This window comes from Danio rerio, chromosome 2 (genome assembly GCF_052040795.2).
Source record: "Danio rerio strain M-AB ecotype USA chromosome 2, GRCz13ab, whole genome shotgun sequence".
Lineage (NCBI taxonomy): Eukaryota > Metazoa > Chordata > Actinopteri > Cypriniformes > Danionidae > Danio > Danio rerio.
Window position 1 is genome coordinate 9,471,597 of NC_141022.1, and position 26,018 is coordinate 9,497,614.

General features: G+C 38.4%; 1 protein-coding gene across 5 annotated transcripts in view; it reads left to right on the top strand.

Annotated features, from left to right (window-relative positions):
* Window positions 1–26,018, top strand: part of zzz3 (zinc finger, ZZ-type containing 3) — a 675,084-nt gene that overhangs the window by 24,991 nt on the left and 624,075 nt on the right. The window contains exons 2-9 of one of the 5 annotated variants that reach the window (XR_015477886.1): window positions 2,753–4,217; window positions 10,876–11,014; window positions 11,110–11,257; window positions 14,655–14,782; window positions 18,862–18,933; window positions 19,964–20,065; window positions 20,314–20,409; window positions 22,758–23,645. Coding sequence is in view for 2 of the 5 variants with exons in the window: in XM_087239841.1 (XP_087095967.1) it covers window positions 2,818–4,217; window positions 10,876–11,014; window positions 11,110–11,257; window positions 14,655–14,782; window positions 18,862–18,933; window positions 19,964–20,065; window positions 20,314–20,409; window positions 22,758–22,907 (2,235 nt within the window). In the remaining 3 variants the exon portion in view is untranslated. 5 annotated transcript variants of the gene reach the window in all.

A 26,018-nucleotide genomic window follows, 5' to 3' on the forward strand; every position in this document is an offset into this window, starting at 1 on the left:
CACTATTATGTTGGAATTTTAAGCATGTGTTTAGATTATTTTTTATTTTTTGGGCTGCTCGATTTTGGGAAAAATCATAATCACGATTATTTTGGTCATAATTGTAATCACGATTATTCAAAACCATTGCCAGTTAAAGTCAAAATTATTAGCGCTCCTGAGATTTTTTTATTTTTATAAATATTTCCCAAATTATGTTTAACAGAGCAAGGAATTTGAACAGCATTTCCTTTAATATTTTTTCTTCTATTTGTTTTATTTTAGCTAGAATAAAGACAGGTTTAAATATTTTGAAACCAATTTAAGGTCAATATAATTAGCCCCCTTAAGCAATATATATTTTTGATTGTCTGCAGAATAAACTACCCTTATAATGACTTGCCTTATTACTCTAATTAAGCCTTTGAACTGCACTTTAATCTGAATGCTTGTATTTTGAAAAATATCTAGTAAAATATTATGTGCTGTCATCATAGCAAAGATAAAAGAAATCAGTAATTAGAAATGAGATATCAAAACTATTATGTTCAGAAATAAGTTAATAAAATATTCTTTCCATGAAACAGAAATTGGGCAGGAAAAGGTTTGCTAATATTCAAGAGGGCTAATAATTCTGACTTCAACTGTATATATACAGTTATTTTCCACCCTGCAAAGGAAAGATAAATAAATACAATAGAATAAAAATATGAAACAAACTGTGCTTTAAGCATCTTCACTGTAAGAAAAACACTTTAGCTACAGCAGTCCTTCAGTCAAGAGCATCAATGGTTTTCTCGTTATGTTTGTTTAATAATGATAAAAACAGGCGGCAGAAGGATTATAGCGCACTGTCTCTTTAATAGTTTCTCTTTCACGTCTTTTGATTCTCAACTCGTTTGTTTATTACACAAATGAGGGTTAATGTACATAATCACTAAACACCGCGTTTTGACACCTATTTTACCATTAAAGCGCTCACGTTAAGATGACTTTAGATATCTGCGCTCCTCTGCTCCTCTCAGTGTGTGAATGAGAGCGAATGCTGACCGGCCGCATACTTCTGACTGCGTGATCGTGCTGCACACACACATAAGATCTTTCGCGCTTTTAAGAGCAACATGTGTACAACTGGCGAAATATGATGCAATAATCATTTATCTCGATTAATGCTTTTTATAATCGTTTGAAACCGAAATCTAAATCGGATTTTCGATTAATTGCAAAGCCTTTTATAATAGTGGACCATTTATATGCCTTTTTCTACCTCAATACTTATCCTCTCCCGCGCCCCCCCTGTGAACTCTGGCACCCCCCTTAGGGGGGCACGGACCCCAGGTTGGGAACCACTGCTTTAGATCATATTTTTAAACTTTAAAAATATTAAATATTCACATTTACATTTTGGGGTCACTTTAATTTCTTTGGTCCGAATGTGTTTTTGAGTGGTATATTTTAATTTTCTTGGACACCAGGTTTTCAACAATTTTTCTTTTTGGCCAGCAAACAGAGGCCTTAACAGAAGGGAGAATGATCATTGATTTGGGACTGCAACTAACAATTACTTGAATCAGATAAAAAAAAGAATTAATTTCAAAGGTCCAACCCTTTATTAAAATCAGAACTACAATCTTTAGAAAGTGCTCAAACATGTTGCTCCTTAACTTGATGCGCACACCATGTGTACGTCACTCCCATGTGCACCTCCTTTGGAAATGACAAACTGACTCTAAGCTTATTGGCATTGCTTCCAAGGTGCGCGCTCGGCAGACACATTTTAATAAAACTATAGCGCTTCATACCGAAACTACATACCAAACTATTTTTGTTACTGATATCGACAATGGTGTTCAGTTAATAAATACAGTTAAATCTTTCTCCTAACCATCTCAGGTCACGTATTTTTTATTTAAAAGTTAAAGAAATCATAACGGCTGCGCTTCTACCACCTCAGTTTCCCAGAACTTCTGGAGCTTGTGTAGTCATAAAAGCCTGTGATCTCGATTTTTATCTCCCAGCCCTATGCTTCACCCCTGAGCCTGACATCATTAGTAGACAATACAACACCCAAGTAGACCCATATTCCTATGCTTTACTCAGTCCAGGGTCAGAGCCCTTGAATGGGGACTTAAATGTTACCATGACAAAGCAAAGCAGCAACCACAGAAATGTTTTATTGTTTATTTTCCGAGCGATTAAATTGAAGTTTTATAATTATGTTTTCAAAATATGCTGTCAATTTCAATCTCTTCCAGTATTAAACACAATTCTTACCTATGAAGTACTAAGAGAAAGTGTTGGTGGTATTTCACAAATGTAATTGAGTATTTCAGGAATTTAATTGAGTGTACTAGAGGTTATAGGAACAATGTGTTTTCTGCAGTCTGTTTATATATCAATATTAATACAATTGGTTACAGTGAAGTAAGCATTAGTCTTTAATCAAGAACATGATCTTTCAACTGTTAGTTCTGCAGCTTTATCATACGTTTTTGTTTTTTAATTTTTTAAAAGTTAAAACTTTTCTGTGTGTAAATGTAACTTCTTATGAACTTGTTTTACATGAATCCACTACATTTCAGAATATACTAACCTCTGTTTAAACTTGTGAACATTTCAGTGCTGTGCAGCAACTTTGATTAAACCTGAGCACATTTGCATGCATTCTCAAATATGTATGTTACATCTTTTCTGTCTATTTTTGTTATACACTTAAACCTGTGTAATTTAGAATCTGAACGGTCTGTAATTAGTCTCTCATTGTGTCACTCAGGTGCCCACATACTGCTGCTGAGGAGAGAGCACCACGATGAGGAGACAGTAGGCACCCACCATAGTATGGCCGCGTCCCGCTCTTCGCGCGTCACAAGATCATCAGTGGGGATAAATGGATTGGATGAGAACTTTTGTGGCCGAACCCTCAGGAACCGCAGCATCGCCCAGCCGGAAGAGAGCTCTCCGCCTCCCGTGCCCAGAGCTCGCTCACCCAAAAAGAAGCAGGACTGTCAGCAGCACCAGCAGACCGGAGCACAGGTTGGAAAGGTAACTGAGAGCAAAGCGGAGGGCGAACCCGTGCCTGCATTTGGAAAACGTGGCTTGCCGAGCTCCGAGAAGGAAGATTCGGACAAATTTGATAACTGTGAGCGTCAAAGGTCTGGGTGTGGGCCTGAAGCCTCACCTGCCCTGAAGAGGGCCAAACGCTGTCCTCGCTCAGGTGAATCACAGGGGGCAGAGGAAGAGCCTTCTCTCAAACCCGAGAGCCCCGATCCTGCTGTATTGAAGGAAAATGACGATGGCTCCAAATCAAATAATACTTCAGCCTCAGACAAAGAGGCTGATCAGAAAAAGGATGGCCCAACAGAAGAGATCGCCGCTCAACCAGAGGTCAGCGAGAACGTCAAAGCAACCAATGGCCTCGCTGAACTCTATAGAGAGGACTCAGAAGTTGCGGCCTTACCTGTGGAGCCCTGTGCCTCCCCTGCCACGCTCAACAGCAGTCCCTCACTGTTAAATGGCAGCCAGGCTGCGCCCTCATCCCCCGACCCTATTGTGCCTTGTAGATCCCCCCATCCCAAGCAAACCAATGAGCCCGACAGCCCTAAAATTGACTGTGAGAGGAACTGCACACCTGAGGAAGCCGCTGAGGCTGTGCTGTCTCGGGAACCCGAGATGGAGGTAGAGGTCGATGTTGTGGGAGAGGCTGGCCAGGCTCAGGATGAATTCGTGAGAGAGGAGAGCACCAATGGTGACTTTCAGGCTGAACCACAGGACCCTTCTGACAACTGCTCGAATATCTCAGGAGAAACGCTGTTGGCTGCTTCTCAGCTGCCCGCCGAGCCCCCCTCCTTCACAGAGCCTCAAGAACACCGCTACACCCTGAGGACTTCACCGCGCCGCGCTGCCTTTGGTAGCGGGCTCAAAGCCAGCTCCCCCAAACCCACTTCCCCACACATAGACAATGGTTCACTGAAGGAAGAGACCACAATGGTTCCTTTTTTCTCAGAGGACACCAGCCATAAAGACCCTTCCCATGATGCACTGGGACTTTCTTGCGAGGCAGACAGTGAACTTTTCGAGGAAGAGGTTGTCAGCGGAGAGGTCGGAGTGTCTGATAGTAGAGAGTCAAGATCCACCAAAGAGCTGCTGGCTGCTCAGGCTGAGGAAGATGAGGAGGAGGAAGAGGACCCAGATGTCTACTATTTTGAGTCGGATCACTTGGCTCTCAAACACAACAAAGAGTATGTTTAGGTTTACGTTCTTTCATTTGAATCTTTTTCATAATTGCGGTGATTCAAGATTATTGATTAGAAATTTGCTTTTGGCTACCCCAAACCCAGCATTTAAACCCAACAACCCAACTTTGAATGCATTTTTACAACGGACATGAATCATGTAGCTTTATGAGAAGTCTTAAGTCGACTGTCAGCCAGAAATACTGTAGGTTAAGAAGTATGTTTTGGTTGACTTTTATGTCTGTCACCAGTTTGAACCTGTTAAAAAAAATCTACAAATGAAAAATCCTTGATCCATATTCAGATTTTCAGATCAGCTACATTTCTATTAAAATGATTGGACTTTGTTGGTGATCGGAAAATCTGACTGCAACTGTAGTTTGGACAGACCAGAGCAATGTTTAAAAACCTATAATATCGTTCATCTGTTGCTTTAAGGAACCTCATAATGGCGCGTTTTCACTAAGCCGGACGGTACGGTACGGGTCTGTACGAGTCACCTTTATCAGGGTTGGGTTTCCATTGCCAAAAGGGTACCAATGGTACTCTTTTGGTGGGCATGGTATTCAACAGAAAGTTTCGGTCAACGTCCTTCTAGCTTGAGGAAATGTCAAAGTAAAGCTGTGCAATCAGTGCAAACCTCTCATCTGTATCTATAATCTTCACCTGCGGTTAAAAAAGCTATTCATAAGTTTATAATAGTTCAAAAGGCGACAATTGTAGTTAAACATTGTCGTTTGTTCATGGTTTAGGTTGCTGAAAGAATCATTTGCTCTTTTGTTTTTTTGTTTTTCTGGCTTCTTTTTTGTTTTTTCGCACTTTACTCTCACGTTGGTCTGTTTCTGAAAGGATTGGATGTCTGAAGCACTTTATTAATCATGCGCACGTTATTATAATCAGCTCAAAAAGTTTGTTATTTCAAATATAGAAGCATGACGAAGGCACACAAGACAGCAAAACTGCTCGCCCTTTAAATAACTACTGGCCACAGGGTAGATTCTGCTCTTTTTGGCTTTGTGGCTGTTCATCAAGACAACGACAAGGTTGTTTGAGCTCAGGTCAACCATGGTTCGTTATTATATGTATATATTATTATGGTGTAGTGCAGGGGTCACCAATCTTTTTTCTGGAGGGCCAGTGTCCCTGCAGGGTTTAGCTCCAACTTGCCCTAATACACCTGCCTGAGTGTTTTAAGTATACCTAGTATTGTACATATGTATTTGATTAGGGTTGGAGCTAAAATCTGCAGTACACAGACCCTTCAGGAACAAGTTTGGTGACCCCTGGTGTAATGTCTCAGCTGTGTATTTAAAAAAGGTGATTCCTTTGTTTTTATTCTCCTGCTTTTGCGTGTAACGTATCTCTGTAAACCAGTAGCGTTTAGTTGCACGTCTTGCTCCGCCCTTTGGTACCCTTTTGTTGTGCTAGGTACCCTTTGCAAAGGCTACCCAAAAGTGGTACGGTTTGCTTTTTAGGTACCTTTTGACAGTGGAAACAGCCTTAAAAGCGCACTGAACCAAACCGTACCACTAAGTAGAAACGGGCCATAAAACATCCTAGAAACTGCACAGCAAACCACCAAAGCCAATCAAAAAATGTATATAGAAATACTCTGCAATCCATTCAGATAGTTCTGTAGCTTTGAAATTTAAAATAGTTTAAGTCGTTTTTTTTTTTTTTTTTTTTTGGAAGTAGAACCGAACTGCAATGCTTTAGCTTGTATGGTTGCCAAAACTGAGCTGTGCAAGTTTCGATTTGTCTGCCTTTGCTCTTTTTTTCTTCAGCATTTGAGATTTGTAATTTAAAAACATTGGTTATGCATACTGTTTTTTTTTTGTAGCATAAAATGAGCAACAGCTGCTGTAATCTCCAGGACAGTGGTAGGTAATAAGCGAAGGGAAGCATGCTGCTGGTGGACAGGTTGTCCTGGGTCGTGCTCATTCAGCATGTGCCAGTCTCACAGTGGGAGTGCAGGGATCGGGAGCAGCCAGCTGGATTGGCTTGTCGGTCAGTAGAAATGAAAGGAGAGTGCAGCCACATCAGTTCATGGGACCAGTCTGAATTATTAATAGTTTGGTATTAAATCATTCTCATTCCTTAAATGGGACAGTTTTTCCATCGCAATTTATTTTGAAATTCAGTTTTAACTTGTAAAGCATTGCTGGTTGGTTATTAGGATGTTTATATAGTGTGTTGGATTGTTGATTGGTGTGAGTGAATGGCAGCTTTTATGTGACCCAGATCCACAAAACTAGTCATAAGTATCATTTTTTATAGAAACTGACATTTATACATTTTTTTAAGCTCAATATGCTTTCCAGATAGGACAATATTTGGTTGGGAAATAACTATTTGAACATCTTTAAAGTATATATTTAGGCATATTAAAGATAAAAAATTACATTTTAATACATTCACTGTAGGAAATTAATGCAATGTGTTTAGGAAACATAATCTTTACCTAATAGTCAAATGATGTTTGGCATAAAAGACTAAATTGGTAATTTTGAACATCACATTGAGCATCTCTGAACACACAACACGTCCAACCTTGAGGCGGATGGGCTACAGCAGCAGAAGGCCACTCCTGTCAGCTAGAAACAGGAAATTGAGGCTACAACTCACACAGGCTTAGCAAAATTGGACAATAGAAGATTGGAAAAACGTTGCCTAGTATGATGAGTCTTGATTTAATTTGAATGGTAGGGTCAGAATTTGTTACCAACAACATGAAAGCATGGATCCATCCTGCCTTGTATCAACAGTTCAGGCTGCTGGTGGTAGTGTAACGGTGTGGGAGATATTTTCTTGGCACACTTTTAGCCCATTTGTACTAATTGAGCATCGTGTCAACACCACAGCTTACATGAGTATTGTTGCTGATCATGTTCACTCTACTCAAATGGCCTCCACAGTCACCAGAACTCAATCCAATAGAGCACCTTTGGGATGTGGTGGAACGGAAGATTCACATCATGGATCAATTCATCAATTCTACAGCAACTGTGTGATGTTATCATGTTAATATGGAACAAAATCTCTGAGGATTATTTCCAATACCTTGTTGAATCTATGCTACAAAAGATTAAGGCAGTTCTTAAGGCAAAACAAAAGGGTTCGAACTGGTACTAGTAAGGTGTACCTAATAAAGTGGCTGATGAGTGTATTTTGGTGCATATTTCTTAAAATAAGAGTTTGGTCACCTAACATCATGATGAATACAAAGATATAGTTTGTTTACATTTAAATGAGTTATTACAAAAGAAAAACAAAAGTTCAATTAGCTTTATTATTTTGATTGTTTTATTGATTTTTTTTATTTTATTTAATTCAAATTATACTTTTTTTCTACTAAAAGATTAATTGGGGTGTACAGATTATTGCCTTGTGCTCTACGAGGTCCAAGCCTTAAGTTTTATTCTTAGGCATATTTATACTTCTGCGTCAAGTGCACACGTATGGTTTGGCGCAGCCTGTGTGCGGTCGCAGACACTGATGTGCACCTTACATACAATTAAACTACAAGTCGCAACGATGCTTAGTGCAAGCTCTGTGATTGGTCGACCTGGTAGCTGTGCCAAGTGTGGGCAGTGCTAAGAGTCGCGAGCCAGATGGGAGTGAGTGTTTACAAGTGTGGAGTCCCGTGGAGTAGCCGTAAGTGTTTTGTGTTTACCTTATGATAAAAGTTGATGCACGTCCGAGTTTTAGCTATTTGTACATTATGGTAGCGTTCAGAAAAAACAAAAACCCGTGAAGAAACTCGATTCAGAGGAACATAACAAAACCTACTGCCAGCTAGCATTTCGAAAGTGTTATTGCAGAGCAACACAAACCGCACGCAGACGTATAAATGCTCGGCTGTGCACAAGGCATGCGCTGTTGGTCACGTCGATCACTCAACACAGAAGGATAAACCACCCTTTATTTAGTCAAAATATAACAAAACATCTTATTTTGTTAAATTACTTCCAGTTTTGGCTTTGCTACTAACTAATCGAATAAGTATATACTAGGGTTGGGCTGATAGATGATGCCATTATCCATCGCCGATGGCCAATAGACAACACAATGCACAGCCGGCATGACGATTCTTCGTCCTGCCGCCATCGCAAACTCCCGCGCATAAAATAAACACTTAGGCCTCATTTACACCAAGACATCTTAGTATTAAAATGCCATTTTAGAACGTAAATGATCCACATCCATGCTGTGTTTTACCTAGCATTTCTGAACAGCCCTCCGTCCGCTGAAAACACAAATCACGTGACAATACACACACACGCACACACATTGTCAAGCGCTCCAGAGAGAAGTGCACATCGGAGAGTTTATCAAGGATGTACCGCTGGATCGTGTCTTATTAGAGTTGTTTAAAGTGATATTTAATTAATCTTGTCTCTATTTAACAACTCTTCTGTCTTTTGAATCTCTCAGGTAACGTGTCACAGCGTCAGTTCACGGCTTCAGTCTTTTACTTTCACACTTGTACTTTATTAATTTTAGGGAAAACCTCAGATACTGTTGGTTGGGCACCTTTTTTACCGACCACCCTCACTTGGAAAAAATGAGTGATAGGTGGTCATTTGTGTGTAACTTATCTTTATTTATTTGTGTATTTTTATGGGTAAAACAAAGAGCATGCGGGTCAGGTAGTTGAAACGGTAGGCTACAAATAATTAATTCGTTATGAATTAATTAATTAATTATAAATAATGACGTTGCCTATGACAACGATGCCATCGACCAAATCGCAATGTTTCACATTAGACATTGTATGGTGCCAAATTGGTCGACACCACCCAACTCTTGTAGATACACACAAATAATACCTTATGGTGTAGCATGCTTTTGAAAACGTACGTTTAAAAGAAAAATACTCATTTATTCCGTGCACTGTTTGTAAAAGTAGTATTTTACAACAAACTTTACCCGGAGTTGTGGGTTTTAGTGGTGTGTTGACATCTCTCAGTCTAAACCTAGGCATTGTAATGACTGACTATAAGGGAAAATCCGCCCAAAAAAACGAAAATGTACTCACTAATTACTCACCCTCGAGTGATTTTAAACCTTTATGAGTTTCTTTCTTCTGTTGAACACAAAGGAAGATACTTTGAAGACAACCCATAACCATTAACTTCCATAGTATTTGTTTAATCTTACTATGGAAGTCAATGGTTACATGTTTTCAACAAAATATCTTGATTTATGTTCAACAGAAGAAACAAATGAAGTGTGAGTTAATGATGATGACAGAATTTACCTTATTTATTTATTTATTTATTTTAGGTGACCTATCACTTTAACATGCACACAATAAGCTCTAATGTGTCTGATTTGCCTACCTAGTTACAAAAATGTGTGTAGGTTTTAGGCCAGAATTCCTGTTTGTGTGGAATTCAGTGCAGGTTAATTGGCAAAGTACTGATTAATATGCCCATTTCACTATACTTCTATTTGTTCAGCTTTATTATTGGTCTAGGCTGCTTTTCATGTGGTTGAACTATAGGCGGCAGTGCGTTATCAGCCATATGTCATGTTTGGGCTCTTTGCCATTGTTGGCTGCTTTCCCCATCCTGCAGTGCTACATGTCTATCTTCATTGTGCATCTGAATCGAGAGGCTGTGAACAGCTCCTCTGTGGTCGAAGTTATTAGGCGGCAAGGAAATTGAAGGAAAGCTAGCCAGTTGCCCTCAAGGATGGCAAATCAGATGAAACCAGTCCTCTAGATGAATTCTTGTTGAGAGCGAATGCTTGCTGTCATCAGTTGGTTTTCGTTCATGCCGTATTAGGCCTGATTGATTTATACAAGGTTTATTGAGCTGAATAAGATTACTTTTGAGCAGTAGGCTGAATCTCCTTCACTTAAAAACCCTGTTGTATTATTCATTCTCCCCCATCGTTCCCCTTTTTTTTTTTTCCATGTTCCTATTTGTGGATCCTATTTTCCTGAGGGTGCGCATGGAAAAGGTCAAAGCTCTGTAGTGCTCGGACGTCATATCTTCTTGACTAACAAGATAAATGTAGAGAAAACCCAGAAGAAACATTTTGTTTTATTTATAGCAGTGACTAAGGCAGCTTTGTTAGCCATCTTGTGAAATTGTAATTCTGTTTTAAATATTTCCTGAGTGATGTCTAATGCTTTTTTTCAGCACATCTTAAACAGAATTGTTTGTTTATTTATTTTCCTTCAGCTTAGTCCCTTATTTATTAGTGGTCGCCACAGCAGAATGAACCGCCAACTATTTCAGCATATGTTTTATGCAGCAGATGCCCTTCCAGCCAAAACACAGTACTGGGAAAGAACCATACACACCAATTTTCACACACACTACGGACAATTTAATTTATTCAATACACCTATACCACATGTTTTTGGACTGTTGAGGAAACCAGAGCAATTTTCCGGAGGAAACCCCTGCAAACAAGGGAGGAACATGCAAACTCCATGCAGAAATGTCAACTTACCCAGCCGGGACTTGAACCAGCAACCTTCTTGCTGTGGGGCAACAGTGCCAACTACTGCAGCCTCTATATTTTTTGTGAACCATTGAAAGGGATTTTATTTATGGATGTCTATGAAACAATGAATGGGTGATTTTGATGTCTAAAAGCATTAGCTATTAATAATGTACAAATCATTTCTGCCCTTTATCCCACACATTAGTTATCAGAGGTTGCTCCAGACCATCAGCGTACTGGAGGCCCAGCGAACCCAAGCCATCCTGGACCTGGAGACACTGGCGCGGCATCAGAAGGAAGCCCTGTCAGATCCCATTGCCTTTGTGGACCAGCTACAGAAACAGGTACTCAAGCTTCCTCCAGACCTTCCATTCCTGTTGTCTTAAATGTCTGCTATTTAGACCCGTGTTGTGATTTGAGTGTTTTGTTGTTGTTATAGGTGGACATGGGTCTGCCTCGACCCCAGAGAGTGGTCCAGCTCCCGGAGATTGCATGGGACCAATACACCTCAGGCCGGGGCGACTTTGAAAGGGAGTTCTGTGACAAGAAGCGCAAAACACGACAGTTGCAGTTAATATTTGACAAAGGTGTGTATCAGTTTTGTTCGAATTTTTCTTTGTCCACGTTAGAGCTGTACGGTTCTGGCTAAAATGAGAATTGCAATTTTTTTTTGCCTAAAATAACGATCACGATTTTCTCACGATTCTGTAGATGTAAAATAAAGGTTGATATGAGTGGCCTATTATTTTTGTTATTCTCAAACATGTAAAACAGCAACAGGCTTTGTGTAGCTGTACTGTTGGTTAAAATGCTAAACTTGTATAGACTAGGAATGGTGGACTTGAACAGACTTTAGATTTGTCCTGGTCATTAATGCTGATGATTATTCTGATGTTGAATTATTGAGTTTGAGACATATGCTTACTAGAGATGTTACAATATTGTAAATACCGTCATACCACAATAGTAATTTTTTTCAATATTACCGTAGGCGAATGACTCAATAAAACTATATTTCTGAGAAAAGTTTGCTTAGGCAAATGAATCGAACGGGAGGTAGCGGGTAGAGATGCGCGGTTGGCGGTTATAGCCGCGGACTCCGCGGATAAACCGCCGGATCGGGCGGATGACGTTACGAAAAAATAATATTTTAATTAAATTCGGGCGGGTGGCGGGCGGTTGTACTGTTTTTATAGGCATAGCTGGCGCACCAACGAAAAAGCCTAGGACTGACTTCACAGAATGGGAGGAGGAATCGGATACACTAATTCTGGATGAAGTTCAGAAGTATTCCTCTACAAACCTCCGTATAGACGGATCAGCAGAGGAAAATCTACTTTCCTTTAGGGAGAAATAAGGCCAGTCATTCCCACGACTGCAGCACCTTTCCATGAGAATTATATGCATTTCAGCAACAAGTGCTGCGAGCGAGCGCTCCTTCAGTGCAGCAGGGTGCATTATAGTGGCTATGCAGGCGCTCCCGTCTGAATTCTGACACTAAATGCTATTTTATTCCTGCATTGTGCCAAAAAATCAAACTAGACCTAAGGTCAGGCATATTAAACCAATTAGCCTATGTTATTTAGGCTACACATATGTTCAGTATAAACTTTTGAGTTCGGTCAGCTGATAATTTTACGTTCATATTGGTTTAGCCTATTCTAGACATGTTGGCCTCGCTTTTATGTTCCGAGGCTAAGGTTATTTTGCCAGAATTTCTTTGTCGCAACTTTAATGGCGTAGTATTTCGTTATGCTTCAAGTTTGAGGGGAATGGGGATGATCCTAAGTCCATGGGTTATTGGGGCACTTGTCATACATGCACTTAGCCTGGTCAGACTTTATGTTCGCTCAAAGAGGGATGGCAAATCTATTTTTCTAATTTAATTTCTAATTGTGGGGGTGACTGAGCATATAAGGCTTAGGCACGATATGACGTTTTTATTTAAAAAAATTTCAACTGTTTGCCAAAGCATGCGACTATAGCCTATGCCTACATTAAGATATTTATGTTAATATTTTTTTACTGCCTGTTGTTTCTTTTGGCATATAAAATAGGTATTGTCTGATAGAGATATAAATAAAGGTTCATCTGTGTCGCAGAACTGGTGTTGTTTCCGATTTCTACAAGCTCAATAACATCCACAGCAAAAAATAAAAAATAATAAACAAAAAAATAGTCGAAAAACTGTGCCCCTTTAGATGTGCAAGGCAAGCAGGTACGTTTTTGGGGTTGCTATGGACAACTACAAATGTAAACATTATTAAGCTATAATGTAAATGACTTATTATTCTATCTATTTACTAAAAAATAAAGTAAAATAGGCATTTAGTAGTAGGCTAAATAGCAGCATGTTAAAATGATGTGTCAATGCGTTTTCTATTAGGCTACAATAAAAAAAGTTGAATAGTACTGTGCGTTTAATTTAGGCTATTTATTTAGCCTACTTTTGTCCCTGTGCGCCGATTGGAGACGGAGTTCACTGCTGATATTCTGAGAGCTCGGGTGCTTCTCATTTCTTATTTGTGCATCCTCGTTTCCTTTCCTTGCTTTCTTTCCTCGTGTTTCCACCCCACCGGGATACGAGGGAAGGACGCAAGGAAAAGACTCAAGGACCGAGGAATCGAATCAAGTGAAAAGACATGTCCTCGTATCTTTAGCGTAACTTCAAAGCGTCGTCAATTAATGACTTGCACGTTTGGATTAACTGCATGTCTACATTAAAGTCATTCTCTATTCTATAATGATCAATAAAGAAACATTCATTTAATATTAAAAAGAAATAAGCCATTCAAATAAAGAGCCCAATCAGCAGATGGCGGTCGGGTGCGGTTTTAAAAATTGGTCAAAAATGTTACTGCGGATGGATGGCGGACGGATGATGAATTTTGTCATGCGGTTGCGGATGAAATAATAGCCCATCCGCGCATCTCTAGTAGCGGGAACTACAATTCCCATCAGCTTAAGCGTGGCCATCATCCTTTGCGATCTGTTGTCACTACAGATCCAGAAATGCAGAAATGGAGTGTGTTGCTAGTAGCGGGGAAGAAAAAGAGCTGGAAATGATCAAACTTAAAGCGGGTTTTAAATCATCTGTGTGGAAGCATTTCGGTTTCTTTCTAAAAAGATACAAAAAAGGAGAAAAGGTGACAGACAAAGAATAAAACAGTATGCAGGCACTGCCAGACTGTGATGAAATATAAGTCGGGGAATATGACTAAAAACAGTCATGGGGACTGCAGAACACAGCACACTTGTTAGATTGATGCTGACATTGACTTGTACCGCAAAGAGACCTCTATCTCACTCATGGTTTGTCCTCTCAAGTGGTGGAAAGACAATGCACAACGTTACCCACTGCTGTCAACCTTGGCTAAATCATATCTCTCTGTCCCAGAAACCTCAGTCCCAAATGAGAGGGTTTTTTTCTGTTGCAGGGGACATGCCCAGAGATCCCAGCTTTTACCAGATTATAGTTATATAATAATTTTCCTTAAAAAACCCATCTTTATCTAAGTGAGTGCGTGATTAAATGTTGAATGTGATGAGTTTTCAACAATACTAAATTGAAACTTAATTTTTTTATATGGTTTAATAGTTTTTTGTTATTAAAATTGAAAAATTGAAGTTCCTGTTTCGAAACTGTTTCATTTTTGAAACATTTCAAAAATTATGTTAAGCAGTGCAAGGATTTTTTTCAAAAATGAATGAATTATTAAATGTGTACATTTTCGATCATTATTACTTTTTTATCAATAGGTATCATTATTATTTTATTCAAATGTAATAATTTTTTTATAGGGCAAGTGATGAAAATCTTTTCTAACTTTGATATTCAAAAAAATTCCTTAGCATTTAGCTCTGTGTAAGTCTAAAATTTCATTCATAGTCTTAAAAATGTTTTCCGTCTTTAATTTAACTTGGTGAAACTTGCAGAATCCCTTTCAAAGCAAAACTGTTTAAATGGCCACTGTCTTTCTGTAGTGGGGTTGCCTGCTCGACCAAAAAGTCCTGTGGATTCCAAGAAGGAGGGAGAATCCTCATCCATCTACTCCTCCTCTTTGCCATCGAGTGACGGTCCAGAACACAGCATGTCCAGTAGCAGAGCACAGGTAAACTCAAATCATGTCTTTGTGCTTAACGTCATTTATATTCCATCACAGTTTACCACCATCATAACCCTCCACGCTGGCATACTCTGCTTTGTAGAGGAAAACATAGGCTTGCAGATTCTCTTTCTTGATTTGCTCGTTTTATTTTCCCCGTGACCTACGATTTCACCATGTTTCATCACACACCGCTGCTTCCCAAACCATAATAAGATCAAGACCTAACATTTAACTTGATGTTGTTTCTTGTTATGTGCATGAGCTTGAGCCCTAGGGCATGAACTCGGATGTGGTCTGCATACACGACATCTTCCCTGAGAGGACAGTATCTCCATCCATATTCATTTTTAACTAGCGTTTCAACATCACGTGCACCGCAAGCATGTACGAACACAGCTTGTCTCAATGTTGTTTTCCTGGTCTCTTTAGTGGAAGTGCTCTGCTCAGAAAAGCTAGCTTTTCCCTTAGGTTCTCACCAGTCAGTTCATCTCATTAATTTTATTCAGAATGCTCGTGAGTCGTGTTTATCCTATGCTGTGAAACAAATACAGTTAGACGGACCTTCCCTCTCTGTCATATAGAGCGTATGCATGTTAAATTGATAAATACTGAATATGCGCTGGTTTACTAGATAAGGAATTCTTAGTAGATCTCGTCATTAAATGTGTAAAGGCATTTCAGTGCTTCAGTGTCAGTTCGCTTATTCAGCTGTTGGTTTTTAAAGTTATTTTTCTCAAAGGTTTTTTTGTCTTTGTGTTTAAATGTTGCAAGCTGTGAAAAAGGCAACTGATTAATGACGTGAAATCACAACATTAGAGCTTATAACTTCTGTAAATAATAGGGATTTGCTGCTTTGAATACGCCTGGCTCAAACACAAAGCGTGTCAATTATGTCTCATACTTTGCAATCCTTTTGTTGCTAAGTATTTTCAATATTTACACAGTTAAGGGTTAAATAATTAGCCATCCTGTGGAATATTGAATTTTTTTGAAGTGGTATTTAATGGATTAAAAAATATTTCACAGTATTTTCTAACATATTTTTTTCCTTTTCTTTTGAAGAAAGTCTTATTTGCTTTACTTTGGCTAGAAATAAATAATACAGGGTTTTCGCAGGGTCTTAAAAGTCAAAAATTTTAAAATCGAGATTTAATTCACTGTTCTAGGTCTTAAATATTTTTACACACTTGTTTTTCCGATGTCCATATAACACTACATTGAGTGCTCACTTAAATTCTTTTTTGTTGTTGTTGCTTGGTTTCCGTGGTGTTGTAGTTCTTTATTTCACAAGTCCAATTGACCCTTCGCTAAGCCACACCCAAAAACCGCCACCCACCAATCGTGTCTTAGCAACTGTAGCTACGCGCAGGGGCTCTGTCAAGTCTTCGAGCGAGTGCATATGGATTGTGCAAATCTGATACCCAGTATCCTTAAAAGTTTGGATTGGATGGTGGAATTTTTTTCCCTTTTGAAAACCTAAAACCCAAGAGGAGAAATGCCAGCGTTTATCAAGCACTGTGAGGGGCGCTAAAGGAGTGGAGCTAAGTTGGTTTTGTTTTGATACTCCTGACACATTCATTAATAGACAGACAGCAAAAACTCACACACCTCTTACCCTAAACATCTAAACTGTGTTTCCTACAAAAATACAAAGCTGGTTATGTTTCACAGCTGTCTTATTCTTTTTTTTTTCGCTCAATATTATGATAAGGCTCCGTTTAAGCCTTCGCCATAATGTTAGTAACTTAGTCATACTAATAGCGAGTAGGTCATAATGACATGAGTTATTGATCCAGAAAATACAAATCTGCGAATCTGTTGCTAACTTTACTGAACTTCATATTTCCATCTCTTCCAAGCTACGCATATTTGAAATTACAAATCAACAGAACAAAACCGAGATATGATCACAAACTGAGCACTTGCGATCAATATACTTTACCAGCAGCTGTTTTTCATTCATTTATAAAGAACACACACATACTGACAGTACTTACTGTACATTGGTTTGGGTCAATGATGCTAATATTCAGCCCAAATCGATCAATTTCAACTATGTAAAAGCACTGTCATGTTTTCCTCATGGGTTAGTAACGCTATATTTCATTGCACATTAATTAATCGATCAGGCTTTTTGGCTAAAAATAGAGAAATCACAGTTTAATTAGTTATTATTAGATTATTTTTAAATCTCAAATCTCCTGCTGAGCATGAGCTAAGCTGTTGAATGGTTAGCGTATGAGGCGGCTAGGCTAAGCTAGCTTTAATTTTGATTGATTTATTCTCTAATCAGTTGCCTATTATGCCGTGAATATACCCCTGTAATGCATACTCCATAGTCCTTTTTTGTCTGGCTTTCTCGGATATCTTACCTGTTCGGCAAAAATGACATTATATCCCTGGCAATGTCTGACACCGGCGCACACACATTGAAAAAGCCATGCCAGGCACGAAAGCTTGACAGGCGTAGCAACAGTAACTAAGGAGGGCTTAGCGGAGAGTCAATTGTAATTTACTACAAATAAGACCGACATGCCCTATTGACCTTATTCTAAAATGCGGAAGTGCGCCTGTTTTCGCGATTGTCTTAGAACTTCCGTTTCAGTCGCCTATGGGAGAAATGACAAGGAATAATAAACGGCAAAAAACGGTCAAACTACTTGCTCTACAAACAAATGTTTGCATGACTATACAGACCAAGTAGAATAATATAACAAGGAAATATCAGTTTGCAACATCAAACAGCGAAACGAGCAGTTTTTAATGTCTAAAAATGAATGGAAGTGAATGAGACCGGAAGTCTCGTGCCAAAAAGATTCAAATGTCAGCGCCCACTCGTCTGCGGAGAATAAGGTCAATACCGACAATAGCCAATCAGCTTTCTGTTATTGATCTTACTGTGCGCGGTGAATGTGACGTCATCACTGTGTTTGCAGAGATTTGCTTTGGGTGCGCGCGGCATGATTTTGGCTAGCGGAGCTCACAAAATGTTTTGAGACTCGGGTCAACAGTTTGCACGGCGCCGCATTTAATTTGAGTTTAATATGAAACACTTTGAAGAGATTTTGTCTGAAATAGGTATGACTGTACACACATCTTCTTTATGATTCGTCCATGCGTGATCATAGGGAGAAGTAGAACCAGATGACCAATAATTCTTGGCTAGAAATTGCAACACCAGTGGGAAAGGAGGAAAGTTTTTGGAAAAGTTCGGAAAAATCTGAGGGATAAGTTTGTTAAAACAAAAAAGAGACCATGCAAAAGTGGAGACCCAGGTGGTTTTAATATTACAGAATATGTGTTCCACCATTCATAGGCTTCACACTGATGTATATATGACAATTTTAAATTTAAAACAATTTACAAGTTACAAACTAAAATTAAATAACAAATTATGTTTTTGACGCAGTTGAATCAGAATTATTTGCCCTCTTTTGAAATTGTCTTTCCTTTCAAAATATTTCCCAATTTCTAGGCTTTATTGGTGATAACTAAGCTAGCTAGACAGTAATGTGTGAATTGTTGAGTGGGCAAAATAAAAACTAAAAAAACTTCAGTATTTTATTTTTATTATTGCCATAATTAAAAAATATATAATTGTAGAGCAACCCAAGTTCTATTGCCATTAATATTTAACTTTAATAGGTTAGTTGAAGTCAGAATTATTAGCCCCCCTGAATTTTTAGTCGTCCTGTTTATTTTTTTCCCAAATTCTGTTTAACGGAGAGAAGATTTTTTTTTCAACACATTTCTAAACATGATAGTTTTAATAACTCATTTGTAATAACTGATTTATTTTATCTTTGCCATGATGACAATAAATAATATTTGATTAAATATTTTTCAAGACACTTCCATACAGCTTAAAGTGACGTTAAAAGGCTTAATGGGGTTAATTAGGTTAACTAGGCAGGTTAGGGTAATTAGGCAAGTTATTGTATAACGACGGGTTGTTCTGTAGACAGACAAAAAAAAAAATATATATATATGTATATATATATGTGTGTGTGTGTGTGTGTAGTGTAGCCACAATGCCCATGTATGCTGTTTTGTTGATTTTCCTACTGATGATGTTTGTTTAGATGATCAGAGGAAGGCTGTGCAACCAGAGCAAACCAGACACCTTCAACCAGCTGTGGACCATCGAGGAGCAGGTAGTACTAGTAGCTGTGAACTCTGAGACGTCTATAAACAAATTTAAACAAACAATTAAATGTGCACAGGTTGTAACACTGTTAGTCCAATTTATACTTTATTATTGTGAGATTGGCATCCCCCCATGTTGCTGATATCCTTGTGAGCAATTGTACTTCTGCGTTCTGTCCATGTTGCTCTGCAATAACACTTCCGAAATAGTAGTTGGCAGTGGGGATTCTGTGTAAAACTGTGTTTTTTTGCCAATGTTTTGAGTTTGCACAGAAAATGAGTAACAACAGTTCAAACTCACACTTTTTCTGGGAAGAAAGTTGGGAATCAGTGTGATCTTTTGCTGCTGTAGCCCATTCGCCTCAAGGTTCGACATGTTTTGCGTTCAGAGATGCTCTTTTGCATACCTCACTCGTAACAAGTGGTTATTTGAGTTAATGTTGCCTTTCTATCAGCTGGAACCAGTCTGGCCATTTTCCTCTGACCATTCTCTGTAAACCCGTGAGATGGTTGTGCATGAAAATCCCAGTAGATCAACAGTTTCTGAAATACGCAGACCAGCCCATCTTCCCCATTCGGATGCTTGGTTTAAATTGCAGCAGATCGTCTAGACCATGTCAACTTGCATAAATGCCTTGAGTTGCTGCCATGTGATTGGCTGATTAGAAATTTGCGTTAAGCAGTTGGACACCTGTACCTAATAAAGTGGGCAGTGAGTGTATAGTTTGAATATTGTATATTTGAATATTTAACTTCTGTACCTAAATACTGTGATTTAAAATATTTCACTTCTATTGTTTTCAGTTGTAATCCCTATATTCTTCCAGAATAATCCCCAGTTTAAATTAATGAATTCTTTCCAAATCAAGCTGTTTATATGGCAATCTATATTGCAACAAAACAAAATATCACTAATTTTTTCAAATATCGTGCAGCCCTAACAATTGTCCATTTAAATTTGTGAACGTATGCTATTATGTACATTTTAGTCTTTGGTGTAGCTGTTTTCTCATCTCATCTTGTATCTGAAACCTGTAGAAAAAGTTGGAGCAGCTGCTTTTGAAGTTCCCACCAGAGGAGGTTGAGTCTAAACGCTGGCAGAAGATCGCAGATGAACTTGGCAACAGGACCGCCAAACAGGTACGTCTTCAGGGCCTGCCCATTCTCTCATAGCATTGACGGACTTCTCTTTCTAGTCACATTTTCACTGCTCAATAAATAAGTCATGCAATTCACAGCCCCATTTAATGGAAGCTCTGTTGTTTACAGATGTTTTTTTGGCTAATGTGACAAGAGTCTAAAAATATAAAAGCTGTGGTCGGAAAGCTTCATCACTTAATTTATGGCCAGCTCTTTTTATGTCAAATGTTTGTTGCTTTTCTCTGCAGGTTGCTAGCAGGGTGCAGAAGTATTTCATTAAACTGACAAAGGCTGGAATTCCAGTGCCCGGCAGAACACCCAATGTGTGCATGTACAGCAAAAAGGTATAATCATTTATTTTCTATTAATTTTACATTTGTATTATTTTCTTTATATGTCATGTAATGTACACATAATTTGTATATTTATCTTTACACATTATTTACTACAACAAAGGGTTTGTGACTGTTTAAAGAGCCATGAAGCCCCCTGTCTCAGCAGGGTGTTTTTACACCTCTAGTTTGAAAAAAGTGGTCCAGCTCTGTTTGGGTGGGCGTGTCAAGTGGCAAAAGAGGAAGGGTTTGCATGAAAAGGGGAGTTTCAGTACGTGCACATGCTGATTTTCAAACACACGCACAGGCGAGATAGACTGTGACTCGGAGAGCAGCGGATCTAAGAGCTGTGTAAAAAAGTGCAGGATTTCTCTCCACCAGATTCTCCTCAGTCACATTATCTGGTTGATGACAGTGCAGGGCCACTGCCTTATCATTTTAAACCTTTCAACAAAAGCACGCCCGTGAATGCAGGAGAAAGTGAAAATGCTCCTGACAAAAAGAACATTGAAGTCTCGCAATTGTAATTATTATTCCCAACTTTATTTGTTGAAATAAACAAATAACTATTAATCACACCATTGTGCCTGCCAAAAATACTGCACTAAAAAAAGAGGACAGTTTTTTTTTTAATTGTCTCTGTTGTAATCTTAGGGTGCTTTCACACCTAGACTTTTGTTTCGGAACCTGTCTCATTTCCCCAGTTAGCGCGGTTCGTTTGGCATATGTGAATCAGCAAATGCTCTCTGATCCGCAGCAAAACAATTAGCCCGGAATCGCCTGAATGAGGTGGTCTCGGCTCGATTGAAACGAACTCTGGAGTAGAGCAATTGTAGTGAGAAAGCGACACGATCCGAGCCCGGCTATATCACAGTGTTTCATGGATGTGTAATAGGCATTTGGCTATATGAAGAGAGAATTATGAGTAGGCTGGGAGGTCATTCCAGACATCCCAAGTCTCCCTGTTCCGGGAGTCTATCGTAAATGCACAGAGGCCTCCGGGTGCCTGAAAATGAGTTGTAATCTCCCTGAAATCGCTCGTCTCCCTCCCGGTCCTCAAATACGTCAAGCACCCTTCTCACTCCTCCCCACCGCATCCCTCCTCGCTCTTCGGATACGACGATGGATGTATGAATGGATGGATGGATGGATTGATGTAATGCAATACCCAAATAATGACTAAAAATAAGTCTTTCAGAATGGGTTTCTCAAGCCAGGTGGCGCATTAGACCAGGGGCTCATCTCCTGTTTCCAAAATGCATCACAAACTGCTTGAGAAACTGTTCCACTATAATTGGTGATGAAAATAAAAGATGTTCAATAAGGTGTACTTGTGTTTACTAACTGTTTATTCAGTTAAACATGAATTTTGAACTGTAGGCCGACATAAGCTTAAAACGGCTATTTTTATTATTATTTAAAATAAAATAATTATTATTTTTTAATTATTTTTTTTTATCATGCTAATCCGACTAAAGTCATAACTGAACTAAACAGAAATGGAATTAAGACATGTGGAGTATGCATATATAAGTGCTATTATTGAAGTAAACACCGCAATCACACTTTCACTGTCATGTAGGACTTTTCCACATATTTTCCAACAAGATCCACACACGCGGCTTTCAGGACCGCGCACACATCGTGAAATGGGGAGGTTTTTTTCTTTCCAATTGGCGTGTGTTATTAAATTCTAATACCCCAGTTTGTCACGAGTGCATGAATAAAATGTTCATGAGAAAAAGTGAAACTGCAGTTAAAGTCACCCAAAACTACAGGAAACTCTAACATGAAAGCACTTCACATAAACACCTTCATTATATTTTTGTCTATTAAGGCAATTAACTAGATTACAGATGTCCAAGTAAGCGTAGTCAGTAGTGTCTTCGAAGTAAGTGAAAGATTCAGAAGGGCATCCTGCTGATTTGGTTCAGAAGGGCACTTTTTTGTCAGACAGCTCACCGGTCAGGTATACATCCACACTAAAATATCAAGGTGAAAGTCACCATAGCTTGTGTAGAATAGACCCAGCTTCCAACCCAGCTTTGATAATAGATTAACGTCTTTAACAGCCCACCACTAATATGTACAAATAGCGTATTGTATGTAATATATTTTCAAGAGTCTATGATGAATAGGTTAGCCTGAACTGAGCTGATTTTTGTAACAACTTAACCTTGTTAAGTGTAGTTTTCTTTCTAAATGTAGTTGCTACTATTTTTACAATCTAGGTCTTACTGATCCCAGACTTTACATGGGTGTGTATCTGTGTGAATGCCTTGTTAAAATTCCATGATTAGTTATTTAAATTGCTTTTTGATTGCATATTTTTTGACTGAACGTCTTGTTTGTGACCGCAGGCCTCAAGTAAGCGACAGCACCACCTCAATAAACACCTGTACAGGCCCTCAACGTTCCTCACCTCATATGAACCGCCCGTCTACATGGATGACGAGGATGAACGCTCACACTTCTTCAACAGCCTGCAGGATAACAGTGCAGATGATTCGGTCAGTCCTGCTTAAGATCATATTTTTTATTCCAGGCTTTAATTAGGTCTTAAAAATAAAGAAGGTAACACTTTAGGTTTCTTCGTTGCACATGTTCCATGCACTTACTATCGTAATATTATGCACATTTACATCTAACTAATCATAAGCTTAAAGGCTGATTTATACTTCTGCGTCAAACGCCAGCGTATGCTACGACGCGTAGCGCAAGCTCTGTGATTGGCCGGTTGGTAGCGCTGACGAGTCTGTGTAGCCCAATGTAGCGATTGTTTATAAGTGTGGAGTCCCGTGAAGGAGCTCCGGATGGAAAGTTTTGTTTTGTGTTTACCTCATAGTTAAAGTTGTTGCATGTCCGCCGGTCCCTGCCTTAAAATGAGCGAGTTTGAGCCACTTGTACATCCAGGAAGTGTTCAGGAAAAGCAAAACAGCAGCGAAGAAACTCAACACAGAGGAACATTTACACCTCACTGCCAACTAGCGTTTCAGAAGTGTTAATGCAGACCAACAGAGACAGCGTGCAGAAGTATAAATGCACAGCTACGGGCGTTGCATGCGCCGTGGGTTACGCCGGTCACTTGACGCAGAAGTATAAACCAGGCTTAAGCCACATTCTATTCCCAACCATATAGTCAGTAGATGTAATTAATTAATATTACTCACTAGTTAACCCTTGTGTATTGTTCAAATGTACTACCTTTTCATTATGTTAGTGGCTTTATTGCCCCATTGACTTCCATTGTAACAACACTTTTTTTTGATTGCAAGTCCATGACACCATATAATCATGCATTCTTGATTGTTGGTGGTTTTCACTGTTAAGAAAGAGGTGAAATTAGCCATTTTTACTGTTGATCTTCAGTTTTCACCTTTAACGCTTTAGATAGGCCTGAGCAAAAAATGTTTCTGGTTTTTATATGGAGTTCTATAGAGCAAAAACAGCGATTTATACTGTGCATGCAAAACATGTTTACAATGTTCTGCTGAGGTGCTTATTTTGATTTTAACACACTCCATTTAACACCATACAAAAGCCAAAAACTGAGCTGTTTTGCACTGAAACTGATGATTTATTGAATATATTGTGTCATTGCAATCAAACATTGTCATTATAATGGAAGTCAATGAGGCAACAACAGTCACTAGCATAATGAAAGAGTAGTAATGAAATTTGCCAAGTATATTGTTAAACATTTACCCAAAACGTGTCAAAATAAGATTTTTCACAAAAAGTTGTTTAATTTGCTGAAACTGGAAAAATTGTGGCCAAATTAAGACTCGAAATCACTCCAGGGTGGATGAAAACATCCCCTACGACTCACAAGGGTTAAATAAATAATGATAATATTAATAGATTTTATTAGTATAGCACTTTTTCTACATGCATGCAACTCAAAGCGCCTCACAAACAACAAGCAAACACGAATTGTAAATAAAGGTATTGACAAATGAAGAAAAGTAAACAACAAATATACACTCAGATAAAAGCATACATGTACACGCATATATCTAAAACAATAGTCACAAACACGAACAATAGTCCTTACATATGCATATACATGCACACACTGTACATGTACACAATATGCATATTTACAGTTGAAGTCAGAATTATTAGTCCTCCTGTATATTTTTTTTCCCCAATTTCTGTTTAACGGAGAGAAGATTTTTTTTCAACACATTTCTGAACTCAATAGTTTTAATAACTCATTTTAAATAACTGATTTATTTTATCTTTGCCAGTAAATGATGACAGTGGACCACCCATGGTGGATCAGTAAATAATTTTTATATTTTTCAAGACACTTCTATACAGCTTAGTGACATGGGCTTAACTAGGTTTATTAGGTTAGTTAGGTTAATAGGTTGAGTTTCTGTATGACGATGGTTTGTTCTGTACGCTATCGAAAAAAAGTATAGCTTAAAGGGGCTTAAAATTATTTTGACCTAAAATAGTCTTTAAAACATTTTAAACTGATTTTATTCTAGCCGAAATAAAACAAGTAGGACTTTTTCCAAAAGAAAAAAAATATTATCAGACATACTGTAAAATTTCCTTGCTCAAAAAAAAAAAAAAAAAATGAAAGGGGGCTAATAATTCTGACTTCAACTGTATATTTAAAATGCTTACCCTTCACATATGCAGTTTTAAAAAGGTGCGTCTTAACACACTTTTTAAAAACATGAATGCTGGGGCTTTCTTTCACTTCATTTAGGAGACAATTGCAAATTTTTGGAGCATAGTGACTAAAAGAGGTGCTGCCAGATCGCATCAGATTTAGAGTGAAATTCTAAAAGTCCAGCACTAGAAGAGTGTAACAAACGGTTTGGATTATATCGCCATAAACAGTCAGAAATATAAGAAGCTGTCAGGTTATGAAGTGCCTGATAAACTAATAAAATAATCTTAAAATCTATCCTTTGGTGCACTGGTATAACTGTGCACTGGTGCAATATGTTCTCGTTTCTTCAATTGCATTAAAACTCTGGCTGCTGCATTTTCTATCAGTTGCAACTTCCTTAAAGAACCTTTAGGTAAACCCAATATAAATAGCATTGCAGTAATCAAGCTGAGAGAAAATAGAAGCTTGAATGAATTTCTTAGCATCATTCAAAAATAGTAAAGAACGAATTCTGGCAGTGCAGTGCAGTGATTCTCAAATGATAAAAACGTGTTTTTGTAACTTGATTAATATGAGATTTAAGATTAAGATCATAATAGCATTGAAAATAACACCCAAGTTCTTTAATTCTTTGACATTGTAAACCTAAGGAGCCCAATTCTGCTTCAATGCTCTCTCGCTCAGGTTTTTTTTGCCCACAATAAGAATTGCAGTTTTATCTTTATTCAACTTTAAAAAATTTGCAGTCATCCATTGTACAATAACGGATAGGGGTGTGAACCTACACTGGTCTCACGGTTCGGTTTGGTTACGATTATCATGCCATCAATTCAGTTTAACTCGATATCTTGGTGCATCACAGTGCACTGATGATGCTTTCCATACATAATTAGATTTTTTCTTCACAACACAATAACTTTTTTTTTTATTGAAATCTATAAATATATTAATTTTGTCCTTACAAGCAGTAAGTTATATGGACTGTACCTTT